This window comes from Bos indicus x Bos taurus, chromosome 5, assembly GCF_003369695.1.
Source record: "Bos indicus x Bos taurus breed Angus x Brahman F1 hybrid chromosome 5, Bos_hybrid_MaternalHap_v2.0, whole genome shotgun sequence".
Classification (NCBI taxonomy): Eukaryota; Metazoa; Chordata; class Mammalia; order Artiodactyla; family Bovidae; genus Bos; species Bos indicus x Bos taurus.
The window spans coordinates 12,130,304-12,148,648 of NC_040080.1; the positions used below are offsets into that span (position 1 = coordinate 12,130,304).

General features: G+C 42.5%; 1 protein-coding gene across 12 annotated transcripts in view; it reads right to left on the reverse strand.

Annotated features, from left to right (window-relative positions):
• ERC1 (ELKS/RAB6-interacting/CAST family member 1) overlaps nucleotides 1-18,345 on the reverse strand; it is a 268,320-nt gene that overhangs the window by 123,833 nt on the left and 126,142 nt on the right. For 9 of the 12 annotated variants that reach the window (XM_027540950.1, XM_027540947.1, XM_027540951.1 and 6 more), the window contains one exon: nucleotides 11,485-11,616. The exons of the other annotated variants lie outside the window; for them this stretch is intronic. In XM_027540950.1, the coding sequence (XP_027396751.1) occupies nucleotides 11,485-11,616 (132 nt within the window). The remainder of the gene's footprint in view (nucleotides 1-11,484; nucleotides 11,617-18,345) is intronic. 12 annotated transcript variants of the gene reach the window in all.

Sequence of the window (18,345 nt, forward strand, 5' to 3'; positions counted from 1 at the left end):
TCCTCCTGCTGGGAGAACTTCCATGATCTGAGTCACAGCGGCCGGAAAGAGGCTGTGGAGGGGCCAATGTTTATCTCATGATCGATTCTATTTAGGTGATTTCCTGGTGACACAACATCGAAACTAAGAGCTCAAAATCTGAAGTAAGCACTGAAAACTTTTTTTTTGCAGAGACCATTACTTGATTAATTTCTCCTATAAACTGCTTATTTTAGCAACAAATAGCTTGTACCAGAACCAAGTAAAATATAAAATTAATAATTTCCTGGGTCCACATAAACTGCATGGCTCCTCTTCTACACCTGTGAGAAAGGAGGGCAGAGATAATCTAGATGACATTACATTTTCTTTCTCCAGTGAAGAAGACGCGGCAACCATCATTTTAACCTCTTCTGCACCTGGGTGAGTTAACTCAGGAAAAGAAACACAAGAAGAACCAGGACAAGACTTCTCCTTGAACTGTGAGCTCTGGTAAGTTCTCTCCTGAAAAAAAATTTTTTTGTGCATTGCTGGAAAGTCAAAGTGAAAATGTCAGTCGCTTAGTCGAGTCGGACTCTTTGTGACCTCATGGACTGTAGCCCACGAGGCTCCTCTGTCCATGGAATTCTCCAGGCAAGGATACTGGAGTGGGTAGAGCCATTCCGTTCTCCAGGGGCTGTTTCCGACCCAGGGATTGAACCCGGGTCTCCTGTGTTGCAAGTGGATTCTTTACCACTTGAGCCACCAAGGAATAGATATAGAACACACCAGGACACAGAAGACACTAGAAGGGCTGTGCAAGCTGTCTAGGTTTGGGGAAGACATTTCCTTAAAGTTAGTTGGCTACACATATGTATAGAATCTAGAAAAATGATACTGATGAACCCATCTGCGGGGCAGGAACAGAGACACAGACACAGAGAACAGACTTGTGGACCCAGTAGGGGAAGGGGCGGATGGAGGGAACTGGGAGAGCAGCACTGACATACAGACATTCTCATGTGTAAACAGACAGCTGTCGGAAGCTGCCGTGCAGCACACGGAGCTCAGCTCGGCGCTCTGTGCTGACCCAGAGGGGCAGGGTGAGGGGTGGGTGGGAGGCTTAAGAGGGAGGGCATATATATATAATGTATAGCTGACTTACTTTGCTGTACAGCAGAAACTAACATGACATTGTAAAGCAATTATCCTCAAATTAAAAATAAAATTAAAAATTTATATGGTCACTTCACAGGGAGAAAACCGTAATTCAACTTTATTACAGAAAACAGCAGTCCTCTTCCTAGCATGAAGTCAAAACATTTAGAGCTAGAGCCCCCTCCTCTAAGGTCAAATGCACAATCTGCATGAAACAGTTTCGGACTGTTTCCTTAAGTTTTCACCAATAAAAACAAAAACTTATTGACATTTTAACTGGAAATTTTAATCCCTATCATTTGTACTGCTAAAAAAAAAAAAAAATCAAGCAGCTACCTAGAAGTAAAAAGTGCTACTTCATTAATTAGAGATATATGTTGTAGAGAAAACGTGATTTCAATATAACCCTTGAAAAAATGGTTACAAAGAAAATACTGGCAAAAGACAATTATTCGTCCGTATAAAAAGTTTATTATTAGCTAAAGGAGAAAAGTAAAAGTGTGGGATTTAATGTCTGGCAACCCAAGGACACAAAGAGGGAACTCACATGTGAGCATGCACACACTCATACACTCTATGCAGGATTGTTCTGGTCTGGCCATAATAAATGAGGCTCAACATCTGTGTCCTGCCTTTACAGAAAACCAGAACACCTGTCGGGGTGATAACTGACTCCACACAGGTGAGAGCACAGAGGCCTAGAGGCACTAGGGGCCTCGCCCTCCATCACCGCTAATAAACAGAAAACGCCACAGCACCCACGTCACCTGATTCTGGCTCAGAGCCCTGCACACCTTCATTCACTCAAGAGGGTGGAGGCCATAGGAAGAGACCAGTGAGCACCGAGGCAGAGCTTGGGCCATGCCACACACATACACGAGAATTCTCTGCTGTGCAAGCCCAGCCCCGCTGTGCAGATTTCTCTAGGAAAATAGGTTTCATTAAAAACATCCAGGAAGGCGCAGCCAAGAGGAACATAAACTGCATATAAACACCAGCGGGAAGCCATCTGGCTCCCACGACTGTACCTCTGTCTGCATTTTGGATGACTGCCTCTGTCGTCAATAACTCAGTTTATCAGACTGCTCAGGAGGAGAGTCCAGGGTAAGGGCCAAACACCCCGAGAACGCGGTACGAGCAAACAGACCATCATCTGTCACAGACCTGCCAGGAAGATTCCATAAGCGCCTCCCAGTACAGCAGCAGTCACACGTGGTGGACACAAGCCTAACAACTGCCTGCTTGGAAATCCAGATCTATAGACTGCGGCCCTCAACTCTGGGCTCAACGTGAGGCATGCCAAAGTTTTATTCCTTCTCCACTGCAGTCACTATTTTCATTTAACTTCTGAAAATGCAGATGTGGTCTTTTAGTTGAATAAAAAGAAAAAAAAATCAAGCTGAAATTCAGAAACAGATATTTCCTGAAGTTCCAGGATAAATATAAGCATGCACTATTTTACCAGAAAGTTCCTAAAAGGAAGACAGGAACAGAGAAAGACAAAAAGAAGTTGTCTTTTAAAGAACTACTTCACAAATTAAAGTGATTCTTAATTTCTTTTTAAGAATTACTTTACAAATTACTGATGAATATAGGGATTTTTTTGTGGGGGGGATCATAACCATCACATGTGGTTATTTCCTGGGGGCTTCAGTTTTCCTTTCTAATTTCTTTAGCTGTTGTCTACTGACCCCATCTGGCAAAACAAGAGAGGAAGTTATACTGGCCCAAGCTTCTGGCAAGTCTAAATTATTCATTTTACGTAGGAAGAAACTAAGAAAACAGAAGCTCAGGGTGGAAGAATTTGAGGGTTTCTTAGTTTAACCCTTCTACAATACATATGGTAAGAGGGGAACCCCATAAATAACAAAAGGTCACGGCATTCTATTAATAACTGGAAGACTTCACGTTGCTGCCTTTTCCTTGTTATCAAAAAGATGCTTGTTAGGATTCTGATCTGCTATTACAAGTTTTATTAAAACTGAGATTTCTGCTTGCTTGCTTGTTCAATAATGATACAAAGATTATTTCAAAAGTGTATCCAGCATAACTGGATAAGATTTTAAATAGAACAAACTTAAGTTTTTAAGTACAGAGTTAGTAAATATAGAGAAATGTCAGTTTAAACCATGCAAATCAGCCTTGAGATCATAGGTTGCTGCTGTCTCTCATTCTTACGATCAACATTCAGAACTAGTTTCTAATTAAAGGGGGATAAAAATTACAAGCAGAGACTGAAGGACAGTTTTTAAAACACACAGAGTTTCATTTTAATTTACATCTGATTTATTCCTCATTTGTGAAGGTGACTACAGCATTCAAACACTTTCAACTCTTTTTCAAATGTTCGCTGAGACACTTGAGTCTTTAGACTTGCTGTTATTTGAACATATTTGGGTGATTTCCACTAACAAGTGGATTGAAATGCAGAATAATATTGGGTTGCCATCACTGCAGACTGTATCATTCCTTTAACTTAACACGCATTTCATACATCTCTCTAAGATCAAAAGGAGAAGTCTAAACACAGAGATTTCTGCTACGGCTGGGTATGGCCATTTAACTGCTTCTTTCAACCAGCCAGAGATGGCAGGACCCTCCTTTGAAGTGGCAGCACTGGTGGCCTTTGAAGTCCCTGTCAACTGCAGAGAGGCTCTGGTGGGGTTTGCCTTGTAGCCAGCTGTCACCGTGAAGGCAGACATGACGTATTTCCAGCAGTCTCACTTCAGTCTGTCAAGCGCCTCATTTCATAACCAGTCACCATAACAAAGGAGACCCGAACTCTGACACCAGAGCAACCATCTACAAGGAAACTTACTAGGTGCATCTTGAAGGAGCCTAATTTAAATGCTGGAATGATTACACACGGCGAAGAGATCACGGCTGCGAATTTAACTGTCACATCTCCTCAGACCCTTGAATGTTAAACACGTAGCTTCCATATGTTTATCAATAAAATGTTTCATGACAACAGCATCTTCAGTGTTTGCACTGATGAAGAATGATGAAGTCTGCAGAAATCAGTGAACTGCTTTAAAAGCACCGTTTACGTTGCTGACAACCAAACTTTCTCACATTGTTGTTGCTCAGTTGCGTCCGACTCTGCAGCACGCCAGGCTTCCCTGTCCTTCACTTCACAAACCCCTATCCTGGAGTTTGTTCAAACTCATGTCTATTGAGTTGGTGATGCTATCTATCTCATCCTCTGCTGCTCCCTTCTCCTTTTGCCTTCAATCTTTCCCACCATCAGAGTCTTCCAATGAGTAGGCTCTTCCCATGAGGTGGCCAAAGCAGTGGAGCTTCAGTTTCAGCATCAGTCCTTTCAATGAGTAATCAGGGTTGATCTCCTTTAGGACAGACTGTCTTGCTGTCCAAGGGATTCTCAAGAGTCTTCTCTAGCACCACAGTTTGAAAGCCATCAATTCATATGACATCTCATATTTCCCCATTATTTCACAGCATACGTTTCTAAAGCTGTCCAAACTATCTTCAAGAGGAAAACCTGAAAGTAAATTGGAAAATTATGGACAGACTATGCTCCTGCACTGACCTAAGACATGCTCTCGGAGAATGAAGAATCCGGTGGCCGGAATGATGACCACATGGCCTGCCTGTTAGTAGGCTGTGGCAGCCTCAGCTGATGCAGACGCTACAAATTCCAGGCCAGGTGAGGGGAGGGGACAAGGATTTCCTTAAGTGACAAGGATGAAAACTTGTATGAAGCATATGTATGAAAACGGTTACTTAAGCATGTCATCACTGTTGCTGGATCAACCAGGAAGGGTCTATGGATTCTAAGTTTCTCTGGGGCCTTGGACTGGTGGGACCAGCCCGCCCTATGGGGCTGTCAAGGGCCATGGTGGAGACAAGAGAAGTGTCAAGGTTGCTGATGTCTACCGCCCACCTGTCTCCAGGTGCTGCATGCACACAGCCTCTCCTCACGTGGCAGGTGCAACACGTTACACCAGCACCTTCGCAGCACCACGCACACACCAGTGCCCTTCTCCGACCGCTCAAGCAGCTGAGGCAAAGCAACTCGCCTGGGATCACAATCTGTAAGTGGCGGATCCATAATTCCAACCAAGGCGTCTAGCTCGAGAGCCCGCTTCTTAGCCACTGGGCACGAAGGTTTCCCTGCAGCTCTGGAGGGGCCTCTGAACCAGAGTCACAGCACAGAGTCTCGGCACCTGAGCTGTCACTCCTGCGCTTCTCGGACTCGACTCCCCTCCCACCAACAGCGCCTAAGGAGTTCCGCAGGATAAGAGCGCTTTCTCAGATGAGATGAAAAAGCCTGAGGGAAAGACTGGTTGGAGAGTGAGAAATCAAGAGCTCTGAATTTGGATGGCTTCCGGTTGAGATGGCAGTGAAATACTGGAGTAAAGATACACGGCCGATATGAAGGAGACTTCGCTTGCATCTCAGATGAGGGAACTGGGCTGAAAATACAAACCTGATGTGGTCACAATTCTACTACCATATAATACAGCTAACATTCTTCAGCAAAGCCTAAAGAATAACCTAGAATGGATAAATAAATAAAACCTTTTCTTTGCCTGACACTAAATAAGACTGAGTGCATGCATAAGCCATCTCCTCCAGGAAGCCTTCTGTGGATCTCTCTGCACTGGATTACATGCTGCCCTTCTGCTTCTAGTTTTTTTTTTTTTAAGTGAAAGTGGGTTTATTTAGAGAGACAGACGCATTTCATGGGCACAACGCTGTTGCGCTCAGAAGGTGAGAGTGGCCCTTCCTCTTCTACTTGTAAAGCCCTCTATTCAGATCCTGACCAGTGGCACTTAGCAAACTGAACCATGATTAAAGACAGGTTCATTCTCCAATCTTTCCCAATAAACGTGAACTTCCTGAGGCACAGGCTGTATCCTGTACCTTCTTGTTTTCAATGCTCAGTATCTGGAAAAATATATGGTATTCAATAAATGCTTATGGAAAAGGCAGCATAAGTAAAAGTATTTTATTTTCTGAGCATGACTATCAATTTAAACATGAGGAAAATGTAATTTGCTATAAATACTCAGATCAGTACAGGATTAGGTTTATAAAACCAGACTACAAGCTATCCATTTTGGCAGCAGCTGAAAGTAAGAAGGCGATGGGAAGGCTGGGGAGTCCATTCACAGGCCCATTGCCGCACCGTCTTCTCCAGGCCGCCCAGCTACCAGTTCTGCTTCATGGCGCTACCCGGTCCGTGTGAAACAGTGCTCGCCCTATCATGGCGATAACTGCTATGGAACTGACTGGGCAGACTCACAACCGCAGGGGATTTAATAAATCCTTAAGAATAAAAACTCTGATGCTGGGAGAGATCAGGGGGCAGGAGGAGAAGGGGACGACAGAGGATGAGATGGCTGGATGGCATCCCTGACTCAATGGACATGAGTTTGAGTAAACTCTGGGAGTTGGTGATGGACAGGGAGGCCTGGGGTGCTGTGATTCATGGGGTCGCAAAGAGTCGGACACGACTGAGCGACTGAATTGAAGAATAAAAACAGGACACCTGGCAGCAGCCACTGTGCAGACCCCACATGCCTGCGTCCAGCGCCACTTCCTCTGCAATCACACCTGACAAACCAGAGTGAGGAAGACAGAACCGCAGAGAAAAATTCACCACCTTCAGAAGTGACAATCGAGCAGGAGAAGCAAGCAGGCGAGCTGTAATGAGGCATGTGCTGCCCGTGTGCACCAGGCACGACACAAAAGGAAGGGTACACAAGTGTAGTGCTACACAAAAGGCACTACACAAAAGGGAGCGGCACCGCGTTCAGGCGACTGTGCTGCCCGTTTCCACACCAAAGAACCAAAAGCTACTGGCAAGGAGGTGCGCCTGCCTCTCCCTCCTGCCGGCCTGGCTGACCGGGAAGGGAGAGGACTTGCAAGCTGAAGGGAGCTCCTCGGGGCGCGACAGGGAGACCTGGAGTGGAGACGACAGTGGTCCAAGGTGTCCTGCAGGCTGTGAAACGCACTTCAGTCAGGTGTCACATTTTTGTTCAAATAATTTTTAAAATCTGCACAATTTTAATATGCAAATAAAAATTTTTTAAAAATCTGTGTTAAAAATAAAAAAGATATCCAGCAAACCACTGGTAAAACCTCATTATCTTCTAGGTCAAGAATTTACACTTAACATACATGCCAAACATACATGCCAAACAATGGCAAAATGGCAATTAAAAAAAAAAGTATTGCCATTATAAATGAGCTTTGAAAGTAAAATAGGTAGTGAGGTGAAGTTGCTCAGTCATGTCCGATTCTTTGAGACCCCATGGGCAGTAGCCTGCACCAGGCTCCTCTGTCTACCACATGTAAAACAGATAGATAGTGAGAAGCCGTTACATAGCACAGGAAGCTCAGCCTGGTGCTCTGTGATGACCTAGGGGGTGGGACGTGATGGCGTGGGGGGTCCAAGAGGACAGGTGTACATATATAGCCAAGTCACATGGTTGGACAGCAGCAAACGGCACTGCTGTATATCACAACATTATAAAGCAATTATACTCCAAAAAAAAACATGAAGGGATTTTAAAAAAGGTAAAACTCAGAACTCATGCACATATTAGTCATATTGAGAGAAGATATTTTCATTGCTCAAAATTTTTAAAAATACACTTTAGGAACAGATATAAACCCAACTTACTGAGTGACAAGGAAAAAGTCTTGCTATTTTAGAGGCGTTCTTTAACATTTAGTTAGCAATGTGCTCTTTTAGAAAATAAATTTACTCTGGAAGAATACCAGCAAAGGTATTTACAACATTCAAGTGCTAAAAAACAAAAACAAAACCATGTCCAAAATTTTACCTTCACAGCAACATTGCTGAAGGTAGACGTTGCTTCTACCCCCCGGCAACTCTGAAACTGGTTTACAAGAGAGCAATTTTTTACTCTGTGTTCGTACAGACTCTCCAACAAAACACAAAACCTGCCACAAGTTGAGCAGAGTGAAGTTTCAGAAGAAGAAAATCATGTGGAAAAGAGCAAAGCGAAGGTGAGAGAACCCCCTGAGTTTCCCCCTCAGTATGACTGAGTCCCTTCATCCTCTCCATCTGCTGACACAGGTGAGGGGAGGGCTTCCTTCCCTGGATCATCGCCCCACCTCCCTAAGTGTGGGGCGTGGTCTCCACGTAGGGCAGCAAGTAGCGGGAACACAGGTAAGTAAGGGGGTTCTGTTAGAACACAGGAAAGGCAGAAGGATCATCTTCCTCTGATGGGTTTCCTCTGCTCGTGCTTGAAAAGGTTCTGCATTTTGTTTTAATGACAGTTCCCAATTTCCCATTGCTCCTTGAGAAATTCAAGATGCACAGATCCTCCTTCTATCAGGAGGGGCATTTCTTGTCAGAGGCTAAACTGAGGCAAGAGACGGAGATGTTGGACCTGAGGAAGATAGTGAGTACTGCGGCTGAGCAAAAAGTTTGTTCTGTGAGGGAATACGTTCTTTAGTACAGTTCTTGATGAAAATGAAACATAGGCCTTTTATTTGTACTTAAAACCAAATGAACATTTTGGCCAACCCAATGGAATGTCCCTAGCCAAAAAAGCCATTTTAAGATATTTCAAACAAATACTTGTAGATTACTTTGGTGCAGGTGCATACAATTAATACATTCAGGCAAATTAACAGTAGGATTAGAAGACAGATTAAAAAAAAAAAAAACAGGGACGGATGATGAAAGCTGGAGAGGACAGTGGGTGAAGGCTATGTGGCCCCAGAAGAACAGACATAAAAGCGGTGTCTTCATACCTTAAACCACTTAAAGCCCCAATGACGGGTCTCATGCAATATTTCACTCAACAGCTTCAGACAGGCAGTGAGAAGCAGAATGGTGGAAAGAAGATAAACAAGAAAGAGAGAAAGAAAAAGGCATGCAATTAAAAGCAAATTATTTACAACCACTTCAAAAGATATTTCCAGTTTCTTACAAAGCTCAATATAGTCTTCCCTACAATCTAGCAATCACACTCCCAGGTATTTACCTAGATGAGTTGAAAACTGATGTCCATACAGAAACCATGGATGTTTACTGCAGCTTTATTCACAATTGGCAAAACCCTGGAAGCAACCAAGGTGTTATTTAATAGGCGAAGGAATAAGAAAATTGTGACACACCCATGAGGTGGAATATATTCAGAGAAAAAACAAAATAAGCTCTCAGGCCACAAAAAGACGTGGGATAACTTTCAATGCAGAGGCTGAAGGAAAGAATCCAGTCAGAAAAGGCTATAGGAAAAAGATTAGGGAGCGGGGAGGTAGGGGGAGATGAAGAGGAGGAGCGTGGGGAGTTTTTAGGGACTGAATCTACTCTGTAGGATCCTGTGATGATAGATACATGCCATTAAGGACTCAGTAAAACCTGTAACATGTGTAACACAGACAGTGATCCAAGATGTAACCTATGGACTAGTTAATAAAGTATCAATACTGGCCCATCAATTTTAACAACTGCATCACATCAACGCAAGATGTTAACAGAAATGGAAACTGAGGTTTAGGAAGGCGGATGTGGAAAAACTGTATGTTGCTCAACTTCTCTCTAAACTAAAAAACTGATCTAAGTATCAATCAGCCCCAGAAAGCAAATTACAAGCAGCTCACACAGTAGCCTAAAAAAGAACATGTAACAGCGGTCTTTATACGTGATTTATTACTAATTGCCAACATTTCTACATGATCTTTGGTAGAAAAGTTGTTGTTAGTCACTATGTTTGACCCTTGCAACCCCATGGACTGTCACCTGCCAGGCTCCTCTGTCCGTGGGATTTCCTAGGCATGAATACTGGAGTGGGTTGCTGTTTTTTTCTCCTGGGGATCTTCCCGGCCCAGAGACTGAACCCACATCTGTACTACAGGTGGATTCTTTATCATCTGAGCCCACAAGGGAAGCCCCTGGTATGGAAGAAGAAAAAGTGAAAGTGAAGTCGCTCAGTCGTGTCCGACTCTTTGCAACCCTGTGGACTGTAGCCCACCAGGCTCCTCCGTCCATGGGATTCTCCAGGCAAGAATACTGAAGTGGGTTGCCAATTCCTTCTCCAGGGGATCTTCCTGACCCAGGGATTGAACCCAGGCATTGCAGGCAGACGCTTTAACCTCTGAGCCACCAGGGAAGCCCAGAGTATGGAAGACTTGTCGCTAAATAATGATCCCAAAGCAGAAAAAAATATCTTGATAGAAAAACAACAACAACAACAAACCAGGGGTGGGGGGAAATTCTGAAAAGAAAAGGGAAAAATGTAAAAAAGGTAATACCCAAGAAAATCCCTCCTTGCCCTTGGACAGTGGCTGACACCACCCTGTTCTCTGAGGCTGTCCACTACCCCAGGATCTGCTTAACATTAATAAACACTCAAATAGAAAGTGGGCCACGAAATTTATCTAAGAATAGAGTGCTAAAAGAAACTCATTCTGGAAAGACTGATTTTCCGTCAACTTTGCTAATAAACGTCAGTCTTTCTACACTTGACACTGAAGAAGCCACATGCCCGTGTCCAACGTATGAGGGGACTGCCTGGTGGACACCATGACGTGTCTGCTTTGCAAGGCATCCTTCTCTCCGGCTATGAGATACCCTAGTTCATAAACAGCCATGGTGGTCTGAGCAAAGGGCTCCCCGGGAGAGTCATGTCACCCTCTCAGTGAACCCTGTTCACCTGGTTTAGCACTTAACGCTTCTCCAACAAAGAGATGGAAACACTGAGAAAATTGCGGTGAGAGCCTTCACTTGTTGAAACTATTTCTTCCTCTCACACCTCCCACCTTTATTCTTCCTAATAAAAAGTTTAACGCAAGGGTATGAGGCTCTAAAAAGATGTATAAAAACAGAGAGAACAGACAGCGGCAGAATTCTTTACCAAGTCACCTCGAGGTGGAGACATAATGATCTGGGACTCCAGGTGTCATGACACCAATGTCCCTCACACCTGTCATCAACCTCAACTTCTTACAACTTTTAACTGCTCCCGTGGACGAGACAGACTACAAAAGAAACGTTCTGCTCTTTGAATCACGTCTGGCTCAGAAATGTGTATGTGTTCCCATCCCATTTAAAAGCAGAGTTGTGCTTAGTCTGGTAACACACAGGCAAATTCCATTCCATCTCATCAGGTGTGTGTGTCAGCATACACATCAATACACACAAGTCAGCCCTAGAAACTCAGAGCAGAGACCTCTGCGTGAACACGAATCAATTCTCACACGACTATATCTCAAGTCTTATTTAAGTCTGAATACTTACACTCGATGATGCGTATTTGAAAGCCTGCAAACACATGTTATGTACAGTTCACCTAGACTACACTGGTTGGGCTTTACCTTTCCTCTACCCAGAAGCATGGCCTGTAACTGCACAAAATCGCAGACCTGTTTCTCAGCACTGGTCCTGGCTGACTCCTCCTGCGCCAGCACCATCTCTCGCTCTGCGGTTATCTGCACACTCTCTCTTAGGGCTTCTTCCAGCTCTTCAATCCTGTCATCCTTCTTACGGAGACTGTCCTGGAAAACGATGGAAGACTCGGTGAAGGAGGCTAATTGATTAACCCAAAGAGAGCCTATTTATCAAGAAAAGGGCTATCTGCTGATAAAATGTTCTTCTATTCAGATGTAAATCTAGGACAGAAAGATGTGGACACAAAAGAGAATAAGACAAGGGAAGAAAGAGTAAAGAAGCTCAAGAAATATATTGTTATTGAGAGCAAAGCATCAAGTGAATTAAGCAAGAGAAACCTGTGATGGACTTTCTCCATTAGCAGAGAGAAGAAAATTGTGTTAGGCAGATAGGTAGCTAGCGCTTGATTAGGTAAAAACACAAAGCTGTTTTTGAACTACTCTCTAAACTGGGCTCAAGGCCAGCTTTGATGAAGCCTAAGTAATAAGACTCAATAGCAAAACATTCTCTTTCCCTCTGAATTTAAGCCTAGATGAAAAAGTTAAGTAAACAGCATGATCAGTCAGATTATATTCTACATACAGATTATATTCTACATACATACTGTTGGCAAACTAATTTTTAAAAGAAATAAATGAAAAAGGAGATTTTTCCCCTAATGAATTCAACAGAGCAAAAATTTTTCTCAATCTCATACAAGAAAACTACACATGATAACTTGATGTAGGTAACTGGTCTGCCTAAGGACGAGTAATTTGGTTAGACAACCAAAACCACTAGCCCTGATAATCTATACAAACTAAGAAGGAAGTTCTGGGGAGGTAAATATGGACTTCTATCAGAAAGGCAAACATGGCCTATTACACACAAATATGAATTACTAGCTGAGAATTCTTATGGCAAACACTGCCCAAAGCTCTAACGAGTCACTGAAAACTACTGCAATGATAACATTAACAAATTCAAATAGCACTTACTCTTCTACCAATAGAGAAGACCAAACTGCAAATTGCAAGGAAAAAGAATTCAGGCTTGTGGCGGATCACTTTAATACCTAGGATATAAAGTGCTTATTTTTTTATTTATTGTTCTGTAACAAGTTACCACACACTTGGCAGCTTATAGTAATGGAGAACAAATTGTCTACACAGTTTCTGTGGGTCAGGGGTAGTTTAACCTAACGGATCTGGCTCCAGGTTCTCTGATGGGGGACAGCTGAGATGTCAGCCAGGGTTCAGCCCTCTGCTTCCCATACATGGGGGCAAGTTGGTGATGACCACTGGCAAAGGGCCTTCGAGGCTCCTCTCCCCACGGCGCCTGGCATTCCTCGGTGCTGGTGACCCAGGAGGGCAGGGCGTCCATGTCTCTTGTCCCAGCTTCAGAAGGCACATGTTGTCATTTCTGACACTTTCTACTATGCACGAGGGCTGCCCCTGACACAAGGCTACACACACAAGGGCCTGAGAACCAAAAGGTGAGGATGCTCTGGGGCCGTCTTGGAAGACAGTGTTCACGGTTCCCAAGGGTACGGCTCCAGTATAAGAAAAGTGGATTACTAATGAAGAATGAAGACGGAGATTATCCAGAGTGCTTCTGAGAGAAACCTAACAGTTTGGACAACAGAGCCCTTACTGAAAGGACAGTTTTGGTTAGGAGATTATTTCAGCGTGGAAACCAAACAACACTAAATTAAAATGAAATCCAAACATACCGAAAATGTAAAAGGCTGATATTCAGAAGACTTCACAAAACTGAGTTATATACCAGCGTATCTACTGGATATGAGATTAGCAAAATATGCATTCTGTCAAGATTTAGAAGAAAACCTGCAATTGGCTTGAGTTCTAATGAGAGGTGTTGAGGTTACGGTGAAAAATAAGAGTAATCCAACTTAAGTCAATGACAATTCAGTCCTAGGAATACACAACAATATGCCAATCAAAGTTCAACTGAAAAAAACTACTGGGTCAATGTCTAGATAGCTATACAACAGAGGTTTATTAATAAGTTGTTACTGCTCAGTCACTAAGTCGTGTCCAACCCTTTGCCACCCTATGGACTGCAGCATGCTGGGCTCCTCTTTCCTCCACATTTCAGTGAAGTTCCTTTCTTTGAGGAATGGACCCATTTTTTTTTTTTAAGAAAATACGAGAATGAAATATTCAGAGTCTTGTTGACTCCCCCTAGGTATTGCCCTCTGTAATCTCCTGATCCCTCATGAATTTTCAGCATAAAGTCTATCTACTCTTTAGGCAGACAGGAGGAAAAGTCACAAAATTCAGCCAAAACAAATCTAATTTGAAACTACAAAAAGAAGACTGATTTGTCCTGTTTGGAGTTAACCCACTTTTTAGCATTCACTATCTGGAAGAAAAATATGAAACTGCCAGCCTGGGGTCAGGGAAGCTTAAGCAGAGAAAGAGACTTTCATTCACTGGCTCTCAAACTGACTTTTCACACGGTTGAACTGATTCGCGCAACCCTGAACTTAAGACGTGTCCTGTGCGCTACAGACAACTCAGGAAAGAGCCAGGTGGAGACAGTACAGGAACACGCCTCACCATTTTAAGGAGCTGCTTTCACTTCAAATGCAAGAAGTGAATTTTATGTAGAATTCACTTCTACATAAAATACCTGTAGAATTTTATGTCAGCTGCCATAAGTTACATGTATGCTCCTCAATACTAACACAGGCCAGTTCTCTGGCTCTGGATTAGGCACTGCAGCCTGTTGTTATGCCAGCTCTACTTACTAACGGGGGTCCAGTGCGATCCCTTCATTCATAGAGGAAAGGGTTGGAGGAGGGGTTTCTATGACTAGTTGAGTGGGGTGGGGGGCGGTGGTGGGAGATGGGAGAGGGAGAAAGGAGAAGAGACGCTACCGAAGAATTCCTCCGACTCTTAAACAGCAAGCCTCCTACACTCACACAAGATTAGGCACAAGCTGCGACAGCTGTAACTCTGCTCAGGCAATTCCACAAGAAGACAGGGCGGACCTGCTGGCAAATCCCATAATCCCACCCCCGATTCCCTCCTCTGAACTTTGCTTCTTGACATCAGCTCTGTCAACATCAGCTCTGTGCCAGCTGTGAGACTACTCCCCACTGCCTGGCCTTCAGATCAAACGTTCAGAAAGAAAAGCAAAGGAAAAAGAAAAAAAAAGGAACAGTGGCAATTAAAAATTAATTTTTTGTTCCCTTCAAACATCTTCCTCAAAATTAAAAGAAAAGACTCAGTAATACAGTAACATAAAAAGAGATCACTTGATTCGGACGGATCTCATTAAACTTTTCTCAGCAGGAGAAGGAAGGGCAGTGCAGACTTCATGAAGGACTCTGGAGGTAACAGCACCACGCACTCATCGCCCAGTCCCTGGTCCTGCCAGTGGAGGTCACTCACTCGGGTAAACGTTGAGAGCCGCTTCCTCTGGGGTAAACGGCACTCACCGGAGAGTTTAACTTGCGCTGAGAGATACTAATGTTATCCATCATCCTTAATGTGAAGAGACGGCAATTCTTTATCATCCTCTACCCCACTGCTTACCTTTCCTTCCTCCTTCTCAACCCCCAAGCACAAATACACATGAGGAAGATTTCATTAAAATCATTCAACATGTCAGAATTCAATGGCCAACTTCTCAGATGTTTAGTGAGGCGGGGGGTGGGGTGGTAAAAAATTGAAGCCAGATGCACTGATGAAGTCAATTTTAAGAAAGGAACGCTAGCCTAACACAGGGTCAGAATTTGGTTTCACACCACTTTATTTTTTTTAAGGAAATGCCTTGGGTTAAAACGAAAGATATGTTCTTCTCCACTCTCTTTAAAGTCACTCAAATATCTCCCACAGTTCAATTTGTTAAAAATCAAAGTCAAAACAAAAGCAGGTGCATTTCATTAAAGAAATGGAAACAAATACACAAAAAGCAATGCTATATATATATATATATATATATATATATAATGTGCATAGAACATCTAGGACAAACAGCCCACATGGATGGCCAGGTTCTCATCTTGAAAATTCTGGTAGCTGATTATCGTAAGCTTGGGCAAGGACGTGTGGTTTACTTAATCATAGGACATCTCCTCTGATCAATAATGCTTATAAAAAGAACAAGCACACCTTTTCCAAGTCTTCACCAAAAACCCCAAAGATAACCTTTTACTTAATGTAATAAAACAACTGATGTCATCCGTAAGAGGGTGTCTCTTGTCTCTGAGGTCTTGGCAAAGGGGCTGCATAGACACCTGCTTCTGCTCTCTGTTAAGGGCTCTTCACCTTCCAAATTCAGAGGAGGAGCTTCCACGATAACACAAAGGAAAGGATTAAACCATTTGTTTCACTGAAGGAGACCCCAGTACTTTTAAGAATTTTCCTGCCAAATGTAACATTAACCACTCATCGTTTTATGGGGCTCATTCCTGAAATAAGCTCAAATGATGTGACTAAAAGTTCCCATAGAATAGGGCTAAACTTAAGTAAAGGAAACAGCTTATCAGGCCACACAGTTGTACTATCAGTAAACACTCTTTCCACTGGCTATCAAATGGAACTGAATTCTGCCCAGGGGGAAACGTATCTATTGAGGACATTTCAGACATGGCAGAATTTCTTTAAATAATTTTAAGACTTGTTTTGCTTTTTTCTTAAATGGTAAGAAGGGGCACCGTTTGAGCGAAAAGCTTTAAAAAGTTACACACGTGCCAGCAGTATGAGTAGGTGCTTTCCCTGCAGGAAAACATAATTTTCGGATTAATTTCAGCAACTATCCACACACGTGTAAAAACAGATGCTGATTTGTATGTACACTTTTCCTGTGTAATCTCTAATTCCATTTAAATGTATTAAGAACTCCATAACAACCCACCTATGCTCACATTCTAGACAGAAGAAGCCCTAAGAAAAAAATTAACCAAAATGGAAGAAATGATGCAGAATTAAATCTTTAAATAGGTTGAGAAGATCTGTTAAGAAGAAAGTCAAAATTTATTTTTACAAAAAGAAGGACAGTAACATGTGGCATGTGACACATCACGTAGTCTTTCTAGAAAGGTGTCAATCTTAATTTTTTAAACGGTTTTCTTAAATAATTATCCCCATGGCCAATGTAAAAACCAAGGATAAGTAGTCTTTATTTAACAAAAAAAAAGTCTCTTACCAAAATGGAGGAAAAAAAATTTTTGTAGGTACAGCAAATAAAATGTAATTTTGAAGAAAACACAAATGTTTCACTGATTCTGCACTTAAGAGGAGAATATGCCTAAATACATGGAAAACTGCTTTTTCCTATTTCTCTCTCTACTTTCTCTGAAGTCTGTCCTCAATATTCACTGGTCTCAGGAGAGCTGGTTTGTGGAAGCCGCCGTGTCTTTTCAGCAGGCCCATCAGTCTCCCTGACAGTGCCCTCTCTCAAGGTTAAATCCAGATACCTACCTTTGTTATAAATAAAAACAGAGCACTAAACACTACTGATGTGAGCCCCCTGCTCCCAGTTCAGTCTGCCCTGCCGTATTAGAATGTGGCTAAAACCTGTAGTTCTGTCAAAAGACAAAGTAAGTGTCACTGCTGAAACAAGAAAAATACATAAGGTGACCAACCATTCTGAACCAAGGGAGGATGGTGTTTCCTTCATTAAAATGTGAGAGGCTTGTAATGGTAACCTGTGAAAATTTTCAAGAATATTAGGATGCTAAATATAAGATCATTATACATGATTTTTAAAATCTGTAACTAAATTTTTAATTTAATATTTATAATAATTATAGCTGTAATTAATGAACAGCTTGGGGGCTCAGATGGTAAAGCATCTGCCTGCAATACAGGAAACCTGGGTTCAATCCTTGGGTTGAGAAGATGCCTTGGAGAAGGAAATAGAAACCCGCTCTAGTATTCTTGCCTGGGAAATACTATGGTTGCTAAGAGTCGGACACGACTGAGCCACTAACATTTTCACTTTTTTAACGTATGCAAAACATTAAGAAAGGCCAAAAAGAAATTTTAAAAACTAGCCCTGAACCTAAGGCAGATACAAACTAGACAAAAAGGGGGAAGGAAGGGAGGATTAAATCACAAACGAGGGAGGTGGGAGGGAGGGTCAGGATGGGGAACACATGTACACCCATGGCTGATTCATGTGACTGTATGGCAAAAACCACCACAATATTGTAAAGTAATTACCCTCCAATTGAAATAAAAAGAAAAAAAATCACAAAGGAAGATTTCTGAAACAGGGTACTGAAAAATATAAAGCAGTAAAATATAATTAAACACACAGGCTGTGGAACAACAGGGAAGACAGTAACCAGAACAGGGTAGAGCTCACCAACAAAAGTTCATTTTAAGCCGGAACCTTTAGGTGGTAAAACTAGAAATTCACAGAAAGACTGCCTAAGTAAAAGAGTGCACATCAGAAAGCCAATAAACTATATTTAAGGAAGACCAACACCACCAGGTTGTATAGAATAGGGTAGCTATGCTAGTGAGTATCTCACCTAAAAATGAGCTAGAAAATACTTAAAAGACTGAAGCTCTCAAGGTCAGGCTAAGATGCTTGTGAATGAACAGTTTCTGACATCTATTGATACAACTGAAATCAGTGAACAGTTTTCTATAGAGAACAATGTGCAAAGTACCAAGACAGGTTTCCCAAACTCAAATATGCAAAAGAGACAGCACACACACTAACAGCATGTAATAAATACAAGGTAAGAAAATGAGCTCTGAAATTAAAGCAGAAAAACTGTAATGGAACTGCAATACAGAGTGTGATTAATTCCCACTACGAGGAGTTAGGCAGGCTTTACCAGGCAGGGGACATTTGATCTGAACCTTAAAAGA